This window comes from Cololabis saira, chromosome 12 (assembly GCF_033807715.1).
Source record: "Cololabis saira isolate AMF1-May2022 chromosome 12, fColSai1.1, whole genome shotgun sequence".
Classification (NCBI taxonomy): domain Eukaryota; kingdom Metazoa; phylum Chordata; class Actinopteri; order Beloniformes; family Belonidae; genus Cololabis; species Cololabis saira.
In genome coordinates, this window is record NC_084598.1 from 13,670,113 (window position 1) to 13,688,953 (window position 18,841).

At 43.7% G+C, this 18,841-nt stretch overlaps 1 protein-coding gene across 1 annotated transcript; it reads left to right on the top strand.

Annotated features, from left to right (window-relative positions):
* Positions 1 to 871: 871 nt before the first annotated feature.
* Positions 872 to 18,603, top strand: stk35 (serine/threonine kinase 35). Its single transcript, XM_061735608.1, has 3 exons — positions 872 to 1,561; positions 3,957 to 4,786; positions 15,440 to 18,603. Exons 1-2 carry the CDS (start codon positions 1,036 to 1,038, stop codon positions 4,697 to 4,699), a joined length of 1,269 nt encoding a protein of 422 aa, XP_061591592.1. The 5' UTR covers positions 872 to 1,035; the 3' UTR covers positions 4,700 to 4,786; positions 15,440 to 18,603.
* The last annotated feature ends 238 nt before the right edge of the window (positions 18,604 to 18,841 follow it).

The following is an 18,841-nucleotide window of genomic DNA, read 5'->3' on the forward strand; positions in this document are numbered from 1 at the left end:
AATATTTCGCATAAAATGAAAATTATATTTGTGACAGCTTAATGATTGAAAATCTCAGAATGGATATCCATCATTGATATACATTTCCTATTTGTAATTAATTTAAGAGACTTGAGATAATAATCAACTTCAATCAAAAACTATTTAAATAATGGAGAAGTTTTGGAATTTACATTTATGGATGTAAAATTTTCCTAATAAAATATAAAGATTGACAATATAGTGCATAACTTATTTTCTTCTAAATCAAAATAAGTGATAATGTTCTTCCCTTCAATGTTGATCTTATGTGTTGTTTTACATAGTATATAGCTCTCAAGTTCTCTCCCAAATGTGCTGCTATTAGAGCAAGCATAAAGAGGAGTTCAGTTCCAGGTTTGTGTACCAGGTCCATGTTGTTCCTGCTCACATGTCTGACGTGCAGCTGTGTACATGACGGCGCGCACGTGCTCACACTCCCACTCACGTAACAGGTGGGAGGACTACGGCAAGGCACGAGGGCCATAAACCGGCCTTGAATTAACGCGCTGCCGAAAAAAAAAAAAGTACTTGAGATAATAATCAACTTAAATCAAAAAACAAATTAAACAATGGAGAAGAGTTTGGGAATTTAAATTTATGGACGTGAACTTTCCCTGAGATGGGACCGTCTCGGTACCGGGACCTAGGCAGCATCTGGGTCGGCCCGAAGTTCAAAATAACAACAAACGGAACGTGCTGGCGGCGCCAACGGCCGGAGCCGTTTGATCTCTCGGCCAATCAGGAGCCGCGGACACGCCCCCTCGGGCATAAGCCACGCCCCTGGTCCTAAGCCACGCCCCCGTCCTCAACGAGCGTGGGGACATTTTGTTTATGAAACTCAATAGTTCGTCTCTCCTGCAGCAGCAGCAGCGCGTCAATCATCTCCCGCTACAACGACCACAACACGGCGCGGGTCAGACGTTGAGGAACGTCCACCTTTCTACCTGGCAGAGCGGGTTAAGTAATGACTGGTGAACACGCCCTCCCTCCACTACTTCTGACCAAGAAGAAGTTATGGATGTTCTGGGCGGCCGGCAGAGACGAGGCGAGGTAAGCCGCGGCGTGCTCAGCCGCCGGCGCAGGGCGGCCCGGAGGATGAAGCGGGACGCGGGCTCGGTGCTGCGCTCGCTGGGGGGCGAGCACAACCGGAGGACCGGGCATGAGGAGCAGGAGGAGGACGGCGGGGAGGACTGCTTCTCCATCAGCTTCGTGCGGGGCGGGCTGGCCGCGGGGCTGGCCGGGCCGCCCCGCTACTCCCTGCTGCGGGAGGTGGGCCGCGGCAGCTACGGGGTGGTGTACGAGGCCGTGGCCCGCAGGACCGGGGCCCGCGTGGCCGTCAAGCGGCTGCAGTGCGACGCCCCGGAGAACGTGGAGCTGGCGCTGGCAGAGTTCTGGGCCCTGACCAGCCTGGAGAACCGGCACCAGAACGTGGTGCAGCTGGAGGAGTGCGTGCTGCAGAGGAACGGCCTGGCCCAGAAGATGAGCCACGGGAACAAGCGGTCCCGGCAGTACCTGCGGCTGGTGGAGACCTCGCTCAAAGGTAACACACCTGTGCTGCTCCGTTTATGGTCCGCGTTAAAGCGACGGCGTAGGCTACGGCGTAGGGTACGCAGGCGACGCGCACCGTACGCCGTAGGTTCTGCGTCGGTTTAACGCGGGACCATAAATCAGCCTTCATCCCCCCACACGTCCCTTTAAGCGCTCCCAACTTTACAAAACACGCCATTAAAAACGTGACCGGAAGTCTGCTGGATGATGATCATCATTTTAACACCCAGGACAGTTGTTGCATGTTTTTGGCAAAAATCTGTTTAAAACAGTGGCTAAATTGAATAGAGGATCATCTCCAGACAGTTTGTTTTTGTTAATGTTATTATTATTATTGCTATTCTAATATGTAACTTGTTTGCAGTATTGTTCTGTTTTACTTGTAAAAAAAATAATAAAAATTTAAGTTATAAAAAAAAAAACAGTGGCTAAATGCCTTCACGCATGCGTACACCTAGACTAAATCATGCATGTTGTGTAACCATAAAATAAGCAAACGAGCATAAAACTTAATTTGTGTGAATCAAAGAAGATGTGCATGACATAACAAGCCAGGGTCAGGGATGATGTTCAGCTGTTGTGTGGCTGCTTGATCTGCACTTAACTTAAAAATACATGCATGCTGCCACTTGGCTCGGCCACTAAACAGCTTTTTTTGTGCACTGAAGGAGATGTTGGTTCATGACAGTGGGAGCGCTGTGCATTACCTATAGGTGGCACAGAGAGCACATTGTGTTTCCTCCGGTTCATGAGAGAACACAGTGTACTACTTGGCAGCTTGTTACCTAAAAGCCTGTCAGCTGAAGGTCCACACATGTAACAGGGAGGATGCCGTGCAATGTGGGGCATATTATTATCACCTGGAAATGAGTTATAACTACTGCATGTTTATTAACATCATATAATCCATGTGAGGATTTGTGTTTGGCCTGTTTCACAATTTCTTTGTCAGAATATACCAGTGTTGAGTTAATTATAATAATACATATATATGCATATTAATGATCATATATTTTGCTTTTAGGTTCCTTTGTTGACCCTTTTTCTGTAAAATCTTACATTTTTAACTGAGCCCCGCTGCACAGTTTGTTTCCTTTTATAGCAAGGCAGTTACATAAGTGTCACCATTCAGGATCCTGAAATAAAATATTAATCTGAAGCTGACATCGTTTTCCAGCTATTAGGCCATATCAGAGGACGATCATAGGATTTTAGCAGCAATGTGAAGGGCTTGTTTTTAATCGTCGTGTCGTCTTAACTTTTGTCTTGGTTCACTTAACCCAGTTCTTGACGGCCGACGGGAACAAATCAGGGCGGGATAACGAGTGATGCTATTTGGACACTTATTGAATCCAGTTCAGTTGTGACAGCGGAGTTACTTCTCGTTCACGGGAACAACACGGGCCTCCGTGAAGTCGTATGAAATGTGACTGATGTAGACGGTAGCTGCTGTTCGTACAGCTGATCAGACCTGGAGTCACAAGGTCATGTTTTAGGACATTTAAAAATTAATTCAGAAATAACACCTTTACAAGGCATTGTCAGCTTTTTTGTTTCTTTAACATCAACATAACTTTTAAAGGTCTGAGATCATCATTATTGGCCTCAACATACAGAATTGGTCTGTAACATTTAATCAACTTGCATTAACTCATTATGAGAATCAGTTTTATTACAGTTCTTGTGCGTCACAGCTGCTTTGTGTGTTTCTACAGCGCCAACCTTTCCCTTGTGGCGCAGCTACATCCTGCTCGAAGTTTTTAACACAGCAATGCATTTGTTTGTTACCATGAAGGGAGTCTTTGCCCAGTTGAGACTTGGTCATATGCAATCCAGGACATTAAAGGAACATCAGAACGGATAAGCTGTATTGAACAGCTAAACTAAAACGATCAGCACGCAGATGACGCGCAGCTGAAGAACAGTTTAGACGAGCGTGCCAGGAAGCAGGTGTGCGTGCGTTAATCTGCCAACATGGAAGCTGAAATTTTAAATCGCGATGATCTGCACGCGTCACGTAACCGTCGTGGAGTCCGACTGGTTCAGGGCGGCTAGTTGAGAGCGCAACAGCTCATCTGTTGCTCTGAGTTTGGAACTTGAAGCATGAAAGCTTTATTATCCGATGTATTTAAATAGCTGTTTACGCTTTCCACAACATACTTACACAATACTCTCTGCAGCTGAAATCTGGATGAGGGCAGTTTTTCTCTCAGATCTCACAGCTTAGTCAAACATAATGACAGTTTCTACAGCTGAGATGGTTCTTTCACGACTAGCATGTGGGTGATGCCCATATAGTTTTGACAGTGGAGGTCAACTCTGGGGATGGGGGGAAGGAACTGATAAAAGTGCTCATCAGTAATCTTGTTTATCTCTCTACTCCGCAGGGGAGCGCATCCTGGGTTACCCCGCGGAGCCGTGCTACCTCTGGTTCGTCATGGAGTTCTGCGAGGGCGGAGACCTCAACCAGTACATCTTGTCTCGGCGGCCCGACCCCCAGACCAACAAGAGCTTCATGCGCCAGCTGACGAGTGCCATAGCTTTCCTGCACAAGAACAACATCGTCCACCGAGATCTGAAACCAGACAACATCCTCATCTCGCAGAGTTCTGGTTCTCCTGTGCTGAAGGTGGCGGACTTTGGTCTCAGTAAAGTTTGTGCTGGCCTGAGCTCCAAGAACGCCGAGGAACGCCCCACGGCTGGAGCTGGCGCCAAGGGAACCAACCAGAACAACCTTGTCAACATAAACAAGTTCTGGTTGTCGTCAGCTTGCGGGTCAGACTTCTACATGGCCCCCGAGGTGTGGGAGGGCCACTACACGGCCAAGGCTGACATCTTTGCCCTGGGCATCATCATCTGGGCGATGATCGAGAGGATCACGTTCATCGATGCAGAGTCGAAGCGTGAGCTGCTGGGCACCTACATACGGCAGGGCACAGAGATCGTACCCGTTGGGGAGGCGCTGTTGGAGAACCCCAAGATGGTGCTCCACATCCCCCAGAAGGCCAGAAGCTCCATGTCTGACGGGGTGAAGAAACTCCTTCAGGACATGCTGGCAGTCAACCCTCAGGACCGACCGGACGCCTTTCAGTTAGAGATGCGGATGGACCAAGTCACGTGTGCTGCGTGACGGACTTCAACTTCCAAAAACCTTTCTTTTTTTTTTTTTTTTTTTATAACCCCAAACCAGTCAAAGAAGGGACCATTTCCTTTCCAGGTAAGTTTCCTTTCCTTGGTACCTTATCAGCATTTACATTCTTAACTTTGTACCTGACTTTGGTGCAACAGAAGAAACTTATCACCCTTTAAACATAGATGAGTTAGTGAATGAGCTGCCGACGTGATTAATGGGAATTAAACTGTGCCGATTCGTCCGTGACACGGGACTCGCCACCGCTGGCTTAAAGGGAACATTGGCCGTTGATAACCCGGGTTAAAAACTCGTAATCTTCCTTTCAGCTGACACCGTCAGTCTTTCTTGTCCCGGTCATTGTCTAGACCGTTCTCATTTGCTGTCCATCTGTAGTGCGAGGTTGCAGGTCATTGGAGTGTGTGAAATACCAAATGTTTTTTTTTTTTTTCAGACTTGTAGCAATAAAGTGGGACACCAGCTTGTGGCACGTTGACATTAGGACAGGTCATTTTAGAGATCCAAAGAGTGAAAAGATATATTTCATCTGATTCAGACCCACTGGACACTTGAATGCTGGCGGTCAACGTAGTGCTGTTCTAGTCATTCTCTTCTCTTGGTCCTGGACACAAGTTACACAACATTTCTGAAAGGTACTACGACCAATACTTTGAATTATCATTGAGGCTGTGATCAACTACATGGGAACAACAAGTGTCTGACGCGTTGGCCAAGTCCCTACGCTTTCAGTAGGTCCTAAGCTTGACGGCTGCTCCCGAACGCTGCCAAAGTGACCCGCGTCACTGTGGAGGAAACGGGATTAAAGCGCGAGAAAGTATCTATTCTGGTATCACTGATGTCAAGATCCACGAAGAGGACGGTGTCTTACACGAGGCCTTCATCAGTACCTGTCGTTCCAGGTCAAAAACAAATCCTGCCTTTAAAAAATAAATAAATAAAATGAATACGGAAGTGCAGCTCGCATAAATGGTACATAACGAGGTGTGTTGATGGCCTGAGGCGTCAGTTGGGAGAGGACAGATACATAATCAGAAAGGACGAACGAGTTTTACATCAGAACAGGGAATGAAGCCGGGTACAGTTTGCGCCCGAGGGTAAACAGTCTGGTTTTGATTTGACACGTACAGTTGGGGTGTGAGAGTGCATGTGTGAAACAAAACATCCAGTTACTGGAAGAAATGCAGAAAGGGATGTTTGGCATGTGTATGATGTTGTTGAAACCGACACCTGGCAGTGAACTACAACTGTCAGGAAAACGCAGAGTTGGAGTTCTGCTTCCTTCAGATCAGAGACCGGTGGGGAGCCTTTCCCTTCACTCGTTGTTATCTTTTCACCCTCAGTAAGTCTTGACAAAGATGTTTCTGCAGCTCCTGTTGGGGGCTTATTCCTCATTTCTCAGTATGCACATTTTTGACAGCACCCCCTAGTGTTCACAAGGCAGGAGCTGTATCTCAGTACAGCTGGATGGAAATGTTGCTGTAACCATGGGATACAAATTAATTCAAGCTGTTTTATGATGGGATTATCTCTTCAAAGTGATTTTATAATTACATAAATATATATTATTATTTGTTGCTTAACAAGCGGTTCTTCTGATTAACCCTGCTGTCAATATTGTTATGGATTTTAATACAGAAGTTACCTTATTCTTCTCTATTCTGAATCTACAGGCCAAAAATCTTTCATTATGCTCGAGCATAATTAAAAAGCCGGTGTCTCACATGTGGTTGAGATAATGGGGCTTGAACAAACATTCAGTTGAGTCACATATCAACACTTACCTAGGAAGTATGTAGGAATGAGCAGTTATTCACATTCACGTTTCACCGGGTATGTTTTGAGCTCCTGACTTGTTTTTATAGCAAAGATGTTGGTGATGAGTTTTGGGACGATTTGAAAGCACCACTTTAAATTACTTGACAACAGGAGAGAGTGTCGTCTATGCTTTTATTGGATTAAAAAGTTTGGCGTAACCAATTGTTACCAAGTATTGGTTCAATGGCATACGATAAGCCAAGAGACTGTCGCTACAATGGGAACATCAACATTTTTCAGCTGTTAACTCTCTTACAAAACTATTATATGATGTGAAAATCCAATAAAAGGCACAAAAAAATCCTTTCAACTTGATATAAATGCAGTTTTGTTACGGACCAAACGGGTATCAAACAAACGGCAATAAGAGTCGACTAAAACGACTCATAGAAGCTAGATAAACCTGGAAATTGTCTGTGATGGTTAACTTTTAAAAAGTATGATGAGCTGGAAACTGCGCATGTGTCAGTCAAACCCTCGATGTCGGGCCGCTTACTATTTTAACTATGCAAATATGGGGGAACGAGAAAGAAAGCTGGGCCCACCCGCCTCTTACATCAGGATAGATGTTCTGTCAAAGCCAGAGGAACCAACGGTGTAACAAAAATAACAACACGTGTAGTTCAGGCTTTAACAGTCTCGCTGGTGATGCTACGGAGAAAATACGGCATATTTTTGGTTTGTTTCTCACCTGTTGATAGGTCCTTTCCTGAAGGTTCTTGTGAAACCTCATAGTCCTGAGAAACTTTTGATCCAAAGGTTCCTTATGTTGCATCAGTTCCCTTTTATCTTGAAGTTGTTAAAGTAGATGGAGGGAAAAGACAGAGACACCACAGTTTAACGTAACGTGAGATGAATAAAATGTGAAGATTTAAAAAAAAAAAAAAAAAAAAAACTTTTTATTTGTAATCTATGTTGCTGTTTTTTAGATAAAACGTATAGAAACAATACAAGTGTGGTATTGTTAATATTTAACGCAGTATTGAATAAATACAATTAGAATTTATTAAAACAAAAGATAATTTTAATTTTTTTGTTTAAAATATTTTATTCATAATTGTATTCATTTATAGAACTAATTCTATAAATGTAATTTTTTTTAAATGTATTATGGAATATTTCATGAATATATAAATAAATGGATAAATACATTTTTATAAATGCTACATTAGATTTACAGTTGGATACTTCAGAAACTCACAAGAAGCGACCAAAGGTAAAGTTTTATATCTATTCAAATTAATCAATACAAATTCAACCAGTGCTGAAGTGCAAATGAAATATGCGTTACAAATGTAAGATGTGGTAACCTAATTCAACAATGTAAGATAATTTAATTATATAACAGTGTTCTCTTCAAGGATTAATCGAATAATACTGAATTAAACTGAACTGAATTAAGAAAGAAGGTATTTTCTATATTTTACATTTTAAAGTAATAGGAAATCGTGTTGATTTTAAATTATAATTCAATGAATTAACACATTCTGCATAAATAAACACAAAAACTGGACGGACTGCTGTTATAATTAAATTCAAGTTTTATTTGAGTTAATTTAAATCAGCAGTTGAGCTCAGATTATCAACTGTCCCATCCAGATTTTTAATTTGGATATTAAAGATGGAATTAAATATTTTTATAATAATAAACCCCCAGGATGAATAAACGAGAGATAACATCTTCTAAATAATAATTAGGAAAAAAAAACCTTCACTCATTCAACTTTATTGGCGTATATTTTTGTGTATTTGTTTTTTCAAACATTCATATAATGTCTTTTTATTTATTCATATTCACCAAGTCCCATCTTTTTGTTTGTTTATTTGACTTTTCAATAAAATGTGCTGATGTGCAGCGGTGGCGTTTTCTGCAGTATTGTACAAGTTTCAGGACGTTGGTGTGAATTGAAACGTAAACTATAATTTATTTGTCTTTGAAGTGGTTAGTTAGTAATCTCCATAAGATTTTGTTGGGTAAAGAAAGTCCCAATATCCCATTTTACATGATCATTCAACACTATAAAATCGGCACCTTAATTTAAAACTGTAATGTCATGAATTAGTTTTTATTTATACAGCTGTTTTATCTTTTATTGTAGTTTTAACTTGTTTCATTGCAGGTTTTATCTTTATTTTAATTACCGGTTTATATTTGACTTCAGATGGAGTTGGACTGATCGTCATTAAACTGCAGTAAAACTCTTAACGCTGATGTTTTCTGGGACTGATGACATCCATTAATTTAAGAAACTCATTCAAGAAGAACTTTTCCATTTAAAGGGAACTTTTCTAAACTGTCATTTGAGTTCACATTGCCAGAAGTTAAACCTGCTCATTCATTAGGGAACAACTGCTTCTGCAGCGGTGACGTAGCAGGATACGTGTCCCTGTAAGATTGTAATTGTCTCAGTTTGCTATTTAGAGCGGAAACTTCTTGTGGCACATCAAACGGCCAATGAGTGGATGCGCAGTGACCCGAACCGGCCGTCTGTTTATTCGGACTCTTTCTTTCCATCGCCGAGGACTGAGCCCTGCACTTGTTTGACAATTAGCTCTCGGGTCCTCCCAGCTCATCTGCGTTAACCCTTCATTGTTAGCGCCTGCCCCGAGCCTTCACGCTGGGACATAACACCTCCCTGCTGTCAGGGTGGGAGGGTACGTGGTGGACTTTGAAGATGCCGTTGCGCGTCGGCCCACCGCCTCGGATTGGCCTCATTCTTTCGCAGTGCGATGGGATTGAACCTTACGTAACGGGCCGCTACCCAGCTCTGGTTCAATGGGAAACCTGTCATCTGTTTGGGTGGGGTGGAGTATTTATGTCAGGAGCTGGTTAACGGAGGGAGGATGACGACAACACAGTGACCTCCGGGGTCACCGCAGGTCGGTGCTAACCATCCGGAAAGGCCGAGCGTAATGAGAGTCTATGAGATCTTCTCAGTCAGAGTCGGGATGAAAGGACGCTTTATTTGACTTCACCATCGATTTTGATCATCTGTAAAATACTTTAAAAAAACAAACACTCAATAACCCCCAGCAGTTCTTTCGGCTGGTTGGTTTTTTGTTTGTTTGTTTTTGCATTTTTATGGCTCTGAGCTTCTTTTCTTTCTAAGAATTTCGATCGTCTGCATAGAAAATCATTTGTCTGATTCCATCTAAATGTCTCCAGGTTCCTGGGTAGAAGTGGCGTAAATGATTATTTTTAAAACGATGAATCGGGTGATCATTTTATCGATTAGTTGACTAATCTAATGAGTAAGTGGGCGATTATTCTAACGATTATTTTTCTGTTGTTCAATTAATAAAATAAATATAAAAAATCCATAATAATGTTTGTTAAACACGGTTTTGCACAGCAAAATAAAAATATACAAAATAAAAAGGCCAGGCTGTTTACTCTTACAGTCCAACAAAAACCTCAGAGTACAATGCATATTATCCAAATGTGTTCAAAACAACACGTTAAAAATAACATTTGGATAAAACGGGGACTTTTTTTTTTTTTTTACACTAAATTACATAATTTTATTACATTAAAAAAGTCTAATCACGAAAGTGATTTTCATGGCGGATGGAACTAGAAAAAACGAGTTGTTTTCGGTAGGAATCATTTTCCGGTGGCACTTTAGCTTCTGCTAACCGATAGCACAACGTTTTTTATGACAGTAAAAGGAGTTATAACCAGAAAACATCAAATGTAGGAGCTGATGCAGACCATAATTTGACCATGTGACGTTCGTGCTTGCAATTATTATTATTATTGTTCCGTCCATTAGGGACAAGGGGCTTTAGATGCACAAACATCGCTGTTGTGACGGTCTGGTATCAAGTCCAAAAGCCGTTTGGGACTGAATTTGGGAAAAATGAAAGTATTCCCAGACTTTTGATGACTGAGGGCTGTTTTTTGGAGGGGTGTATGTGCAGGGTGTGTTGGACGCTGAGAGGAGGTCCCAGTCTCGGTCTCCATTCTGCAAACTGCTTGTTTTGGTGACCCACGTGTTCGTGCTGACGCGACGACCAAATATGACGTCGACACTTTTTTAACTTTTGATGAACGAAAACGGGTTTATTGACCAAAAATAGACGGACAGTACCGGGTCAAAGCCCGACGCGATGAACATCGTTTGATTCTGGTCTCCATCAGCTGTTGCGTCTCCGTGTTGGAAACGGTTTTAAGAAAGGACAGTATTACTAACAAATGTTTGAATCAAATTGAAGTTTAAATGAATTTGATGAGGCCGGTACAATAAATTAGAAATAGGTTTCAACTTTAAATCTTCAAATAATACGGATCCAAATGTACACATGTGGTCCAGCTGATAGAATGAAATACAGCTCTTTCATACGCTTGTTTTCTAGCAACACTTCTGTTGCAAAACTGGTTTTAAAATTTAAAGGTCAGATAAAATAAACACCTATTTGTGTGAATTATAATTAATGATAATTAAAAAAAAGTTTTATTGAGCTACAGGCTTCCGAAATGAATAACCCCTCTAATTATATTAAAGAGCGCCTCCTAGTGGCATTACATGGATACAACAGATTAAAAGTGTCAGTTGGTTTTTGTTGAATTGACTGTTGTTTTTATTAAATATATCTTATTAAATATATATTTTGACATGCTGTTCAGATGACACTATCATATTGACCAATGAATTCCCTGCACAAATTGAGGCTCCCTGATATTGATCGTTATCGACTGTTTTAGCCATTTCAGACCCGACACAGCGTGAATACACAGCAGGGGTGCTTTTATTTGTTGGAATGTAGGATATTGGAAATAAATCAGCATTACTTGTGATTCTTTTTGGGGAAAATCCCACTCCATATAAGAAAATGTGTTTGTTTTTCTGCGAAATCCCGCCGGCCAGTTATCTAACCACCCCCCCCACCCCAAATCTCCCACCGCCGCCTCTGCCGGACAATAAGAGCGCCGCTCCTGGTCCAGAGCTTATGTAGGCTTTCGTCGGGAACATTTTGTCCTTTTGCTGTGTGCCAGCCATGTGCCGCCTCTGTCTTAACCAGGCCAGAGCGCTGTAAGCCTCTGCCCTCCCCACATGCACAGTTCCTGCTTCAGCAACGCTTTTTAAAATATGTTTTTTTCATTCCTATTGACAGCGTGAACAATCTTTGTGCAAGCTGAGGCAGTTTCTGGGTGTTGTCCTTGTAGAAAGCATCCATGCTCTGTAATAAACATCTAGATGCCCTCAAGCCTGTTTGATGCCTTCGTTTCTGCATTCCAGCTTGTGAGGGGGGGGGGGTTACAGTCCAGATGAGAAACGCTAGAGAGAGGCCACCTCTCTGAGATTTGGGAGTGGGTGTGACCATCACACTTGTGCTCTCAACATGCTCGTAAAAGTTGGCGTTCGGTGGCCGAGGAGCCTGTAAATGTTTCCTCTGGGCCCTCCGGGTCAGCGCCAGGAGGGCAAAAACGTCCTGTTACATAAATGTTTCTGCTGAGACACCTTTTTGTTGTCTTTGTTTTATTGAGAATCTGCAGTCTGGGGAAAAGCTCAAGTTAATTGTGAAACCTGATCTCATTTGTTTGTTTTTTTTGTGTGTAATTTGTCTCTGGAGATGGACGGTTCATGGACGCTTCGCCCAGTCCAGCGAACCTCGTCGCCTCCCAGTGCTGGATAATAACGCAGATCCCAATCTTTTCCACTCTGTTGTCTTCATTCATGGCGACTGTGTTGGATCTAATGGGTTTACACCAAGTTAATCCCCACAAAGTCCAAATATCTTTCACAACTCTGGCATCGTGCCATCTTTGGTTCCTGGACGCCGTTTTAGCGTCAGATTCTTTTGAATATTAAAACCGAGTGGGTGACGTTTCCATGTAAATGGCAGACTGAAGGAGCGTAGTCGGCATCTGTTGCAGGAAGGAAGGATTTGGAGTCATTGTGTTACCGGATCTAAGGGGGAAGAGGATTATCAGAGACGCAGAAGGTTCAACAAGCAGTTAGATGTATCCTCTCCTCAAATATAAATCATCACAAATAAATGAAAAAGTCATGAGAACTTTGTTAATTTTCAAACCCTGAGCTGGTTTGATGTTCAGTTGGTGAACTGATGTCTGATCATTATTATTATTATTATTATTATTATTATTATTATTATTATTATTGTAATTATTATTATTATTATTGCTTGAACTCCTTGGAGATAATAGGACTCTGTTCCTTAGGTTTGGGCTCCCCATGGTCCGAGTTAGCTGTTCAGGCTCGGAGGATGCGGAGAGTCGGTGTTGATCTCATCCTTTATCTGGTCCCGGTGCACCTTGCCGTCCGTAGCGGAGAACACTGAAGTTCTTTCCCCTCTGCAGCAAAGAGGCAGTGCTGATTTGGCTGATCCGGTAGAAGTAGAAAGTACGCTGGCCTCGACCCAGAATTGATGGGAAAGAGGTGTTTGAGGGTTCAGCAGTTTAATGGAAGAGACCGAGACATTTGGTGGATATCACCAGCGTTTAAATGGTAACAGTGATGACTGATCAGAAACGACTTGAAGCAACATATTTCTCTCTTTCAAACGTGGAGTTATTACAAATCTGAGGAGTTGCTCGCGTTGCTTCAGCCTCCAAAGATGGCTGAATGTTTCCTCTCCAACTGTTGTTATTTCATATTTAAATTTTATCTTAAGGCTTAGTAGTAAAATAGTAGGCAAATACATTTTTTGATGAACTCTTCGGCCTGTAGCTATGGCTCACGTGTTTTGTTTGTTTTTGTTAGAAAATCCCTGTTTTTGTGGATTTCCTTCCCAGCGATTGCATCAAAAGTTAAAGTAAGTTTTGTTCACCAGTGATTACAGGTGATCGTGACATCGTGTTCAGTCTTTGCAAGTCTCAGAAACACAGTGTCTTCAACGCATCGGGCTACAGTTACATAATTAACAGTTTCAATGAAACCGTGGCGCGCAGGAATGCCTTGCTTTGCATGCCTCAGAACCTCAAAACCACCCACAGCCCATTAAAAGGGGGCAAGAAAAAAAAATCCCTTTCCCTCCGTCGGGAAGCAGAGAGCTGCCTGGTGTTATTAGTGTACACATAAAAAAGTTTTCTTATTTCTGCAAAAGAAACCAGAAGTTCCGGTTTCACTTCAGGTCTCTCGCGACGGATCAAAGTTTGTCATGCAAATAAGAAGTCTTGTTTCACCAGAGCGTGAACAGCCTTATCTTTTAAGGAGAAAATCAGTTCAGATACACGACTTGCGTGTCACCCGTCTGTCTGGAAACCTCCCGCTCCTGCACAGCCGTTCTCCACAGAACAAAAGAAAAACGATCTTTGAATGAGTTCTTCTGATTTTTAGCCCTTTGACAGATCAGAGGTGGGTCGGATCGTCCCCCAACTGAGCCGCCCTTGAATAACGATTGAGCATCTGGCTTACAGTCCATCCTGGTCGCGTCCTCTCTGGAGCTAATTTGATTTTAATTTAGATATTTATTCATTTCGCTGTAACACCATCTGACACTGCACAACAGAATTTCTTTTTTTTCGCTCAAAGTCGCTCTGAAACCGTACGTCTTCTACCGTCTTCGTCCTGAGGGCGAGTGATGGCAGTAACGCCGACTAAAATCAGGAGTATTTCAAAGAACCATGTGAAATGAAGGACTTGTATTATTTGAGGGAAGCCTTCAACAGAGCAGCATGTTTGTGCCAACAGTTAGGGTAGCCTGCGGGCGAACCCTGCAGAGTTGTATAACCTAATAGTTGTGGGCGTGTTCTCCAGCAGTGGGAGGTGGCTCGTTAAAAGTGTTGCTCAGGGGTTCAGTGGGTTTGAGAGATGCTAGCAGCCACTCGTGTTAAAATGGCAAACGGAAAACAAGAAAACTGCTGGATGCCAAAGAATCAGAAAACTGTTTGAGCGAGTGGTTGTTAGTAGAGAGCAATCAGCAATGGGTGGATGAACCTGCAGGGCGTGTCCTCCTCCTGCACGTTAGTGGCATGTGTAGCTTCCTCAGCAGTGATCTAATCCCTCCCGTCAGCACAGCAGCCCTTGTTGTCCATCTCCAGCGTGCGTGCCTCCTGCTGAGCTTGTGCTCGTAGCATGTGTCGAGCTGTTATGCAACCTATAAAAGAGGAACAAACCACTGCTCAGGCCGAGCTGTTGCACGCAGGCCGCTGAAGCTATTAATAGAGCTGAAGCGAACACATCTGCAGGCAGGAGGCGCGTTCAGGTGTCCTCTCAGGCCTGAACGCTACTAGTGACCCACACACGTTTGTACATTTAATGATTTTGAAATGCAGGAACAGATTTTTGAGAAGCCGAGGTTTGATTCGCTGCAGCTATCCACCTTGATTATAGTTCTCTCGATAAATATTTGTATCAGCACAAGGTAACTTAACTGGGACCTATTATGAAAAACACGTTTTTTTCTTGCTTTAACATATATAAAGTGGTCTCCCCTCAGCCTGCCAACTCAGAGAAGGAGGAAACAACCAAATTCTGCAGAGTCTGTACAGCCGCCCGGATGATCCGTCCAGTGTGATGTGACTTCTACGAGCCGTTCAGATTCTGCTCCTGTCGTTACGTAATTACGGGCGCGATGCGTGAAACCACGCCCTCAACTAACTCCGCCGGCCGGAGCTTCTGCCATTTTTTTGTAGCGGTGTATCACGTCAGGCAGCCAATCAGCACAGAGCCTCATTATCATAGCCCCGCCCACTCAGAATCCTGCATAGAGAAGGAGGTTAGACACTGGGAACATAGACATGGCTCAGAGGCTGAATTTCTAATTTATTTAGCAAAAACAATCAAAAGCTTGTTCTTAAGACATTCAAGGCCTGTTTAAAATAGGTATTAGATGTCATAATAGGTCCCCTTTTAAGATGGTGCTCCGTCCGGTCCCCTCAAACCTTCATTATGCATGAAACCTGCCTGACACTGACCTGTTGATATTTTGTCTCCGCAGCTTTGTCGACTACACGGACTCCAGTGGAACAAAGGGACTCTGACAAACTGAACTGTGAAGACTCCACTTAACCCGAGTTGGGCTGGAAGTGAAAGACTGGACGATTATTACAAAACTCTGGGACACAAACAGTATGCAAATGCGCGCCAACCACCCTCCTGTTAGAGCCACCGTCACTGTGGAGCGCAGGACGTGCGACGGGGGGACAGAGCCAGAGTGACGTCACAGCCCTGGCAGGATGTCGTCCAGGGTCTCGTCAGTGGTGGTTGTCCATGTTTTGATTTTTTTTTTTTTTTGTTGAGAATGGGCCTATTCTTCCTGGACGTTTGCAGACTGTGCCGCAGGTACCAGACTGTCCCTCCTCGGTGTTGGTGGGTCCAGCAACGGCCCGCCCGCCCGTCACCGCACCCACAAGAGTAAAAATGATCAACCATCGACCCCTCTACCGCCCCGCACAGCCGAGTGCCTTAAAAGCGATTCACCCCAAGTGCGATTCGATCTCCAAATTACGTGATTTTTATTTATTTATTTATTTTTTTCACAGTGAAAGCGCACAAAACAAGAGAGAATCTTCAGAAGTCTGGACTTGTGAAGTTTCTGTCTTCAGAAATGTGATGCTCACAAAATGAACCGATTGTTTTTGATAATGTCACTTTAACAAACGACAGTTATGATTCCAACAAAGCGACAGACAAAAGCCGATATGACGAAGGCGTTCCCGTAGAGACGCGCCGCGTCGATGTCCGACAGATCTGTGCCACGTCCCCAAGGCGACGTTCTCGTTCTCACGAGGCAGCAAAGCCTTCATCGACTCCTGCGAAAAACTGTGCAATTGTAACTGAATGATGTCCAACGAGAGTCCAGACCGGTCCTGTTGGGCGTCAACTCCTGTTGAATCCAAAGAGCGCTTGTTGAACCAAGTGCGTTTACATGTTTATTATCGGCGCAGCGTCTTGTTTGCGAATATAAACATGACACGACTTTGACTTTTGTGGGACTCTGAACAATCTGAAAGAAATGTCTGATTTACATTCAACGATGTTGAGCTGGTGGGGGAAACACAACCATCTGTGGTCGGGGGATGCTGGGAGTTGTCCCGTAAGCTTACTACCTTTCTTGAGTTTCAGGGCTTGTGACGGATTTGATGTGAAATAGTAGCTTTACACCTGAGCAGTATTGAGTGTTTGAATCTCCCACGATCCAATCTGATCTGGGGACTTCCAGAGGAAATTAGAAGATCTGAATATCATCCCCAAGTGCAGCCTGGGGGATACTTATCTGAACTGCCTCTTCCTTGCTTCCTTGCTTCCTTGCTTCCTTCCCTTCCCCACTTTATTGAAGTGTTCCAGCCTCTTGGCTCTGACTGAGCTGAGGGGAGGTCATAGCAGGTTTGAGCCCCGCCGTTACGGCACCCTGGGGTTCAGAGAAATACACTGAGCCACAAGGATTTCCAGGAATATAGAGAAGAACAAAAAAACGCAAAAAGGGAGCTGTCGACGTGCGCTCTGGCGGGTCTGAGAAGTAAAGGGATGTACGTTCCAGATGTTTATGACTCCGCCAGCAGACTTTAGCTTTCACGGCGCTTCCGTTTAACGACTCTGCAGTAGTAGATTTTTGTTGCGTGATTCTACCTCATGCTTAGCGCTCTTAACCATCCTCTACTTTCTCTTGAGAACCCTTTTCTGAGTTCCTGGTACGGGGGGAACTTTGCTTGAGTGGAATAGATTCTTACCTCAAACTCCACGTCTTACTTAGAAGCACCCTCTCACCAACTCTTCCTTTTGGTGTTTTAGCTACAACAGGCTATTATTTCAGTTTTTTTTTTCTCATTTTTTTTTTAATGACAAGTGCGACACCTTCCCTACTAACCGTCGTATCACGCAGCAGCGGCGTGTTGTCTTCGTTCAGGAACTGCAGCTCCACTGAGGTTGTACCGGGGACCTCTGCCTGCAGGCCTCAGTATGTTTGAAACAAACTAGTTTGTAGTATGTTGTACTGATAAAAAGATGATGGTAAGCCAAGTTTTGAGTTGCTAAGTTAAAGGTCCAGTGTGCGTTATGCAGCGACATCTAGTGGCACAAATGGGAAATTGCATCCAACTGAATACTGTGAAAGTTTCCCCGAACTGCTGTTGCAGGATCATGTTTACCCGCTCAACCCGGACATCTCTGGACGTGACTGGAGTTGCCATGGAGATGTGAAACTCATATTACATTTCAGTGCTGAGACTGTCGTTGTCACACTGGAACTTTAATATAAAGGAATCAAAAGTTCTCAGTTGTATTTTAATGAATAATTCAGAAAAAGTACTTGCCATGATTATTATTTTTTTACATTTTAAGCACCTTGTCTTTGTGGAAGGTTTCACGTGCACTTTTAAAGATGCATGTGGAGACAGAAACAAAAGATTGTCAGCTTGTTTTCAGCATACTGAGACCTGAAAGGTCGTACTTGGACCAAAAACACAAGCGCACCTAATTTGACCCAACGGTGCCGGGTGTAGGATTTTTACATGACTGCTTTATTTTTAGTCTTTTAATTTAATACAAGCTTTTATCAAAAATGAGCTTGCTGGTTAGCGTGAGCGAGCCTGGACCCTCGGAGGAGCTGCGGATGTTGAATTTTACCCGTTTTTTAAAATGTGAAGGTTCCGGGATCAGGATTTGGGCTTTTTTCTAGCAGACTTCGTGTAGCTCGTAGAAAATCGTTGTGTACGCTTCAAGATGCCGAGTCGACGTCTCCGTGTGCGTTTTGTTGAACCTACCCGGGTTAAATCACGTGGGCGGTCGTGTTCACACTGATCCGCCGCTGCTGGGAGGTTCTACCCGCCCGCCCCGCCGCCGCTGTGTTTTCTATGAGCCCGTTCTCGTAGCTCTCTTTAGACTTTTTATGATTCCACTTGAACACTTTACACTATGCAATGAACTGTTCACTGCCTCACTGTAAACGCCGCACGGAGCCGCAGCATCCCAAGCTCTCGTTGGGTCTCTCCAGCTCTCTTCTAGTAGTGCTTATTTCCAGTGTACAGAAATGTCTCTGTTGTCGTGTAAGATGAAAACTGTTTTTGTTACAGAAGCTGACAGGAGCCATTAGATGTTTGAGAAAGCATCGTTTTTCTTTTTGCTGTAAATATGTTTGACAACTTTTCTTGGAATAAACGATTAAAAAGAAACACTTGACTTGTCTTTTCATATTTTGTTTATTCACTGTCGCTCGCTGCTGAAAACGCGGCCCCACATCTGTGTGCATCATCAGGTCGTGGTCCAGGCCTGGGGGGCGTCGTCATACGGCCTGCACACGCCGTTCTTGACGTGTTCCCCCGGGTTAAGCAGATCCAGGTGGTGCCGTGCGAGGTGTGCCAACATTATGCAGCGTATGAGCCTTCGGGCGCTGCCGGCGACG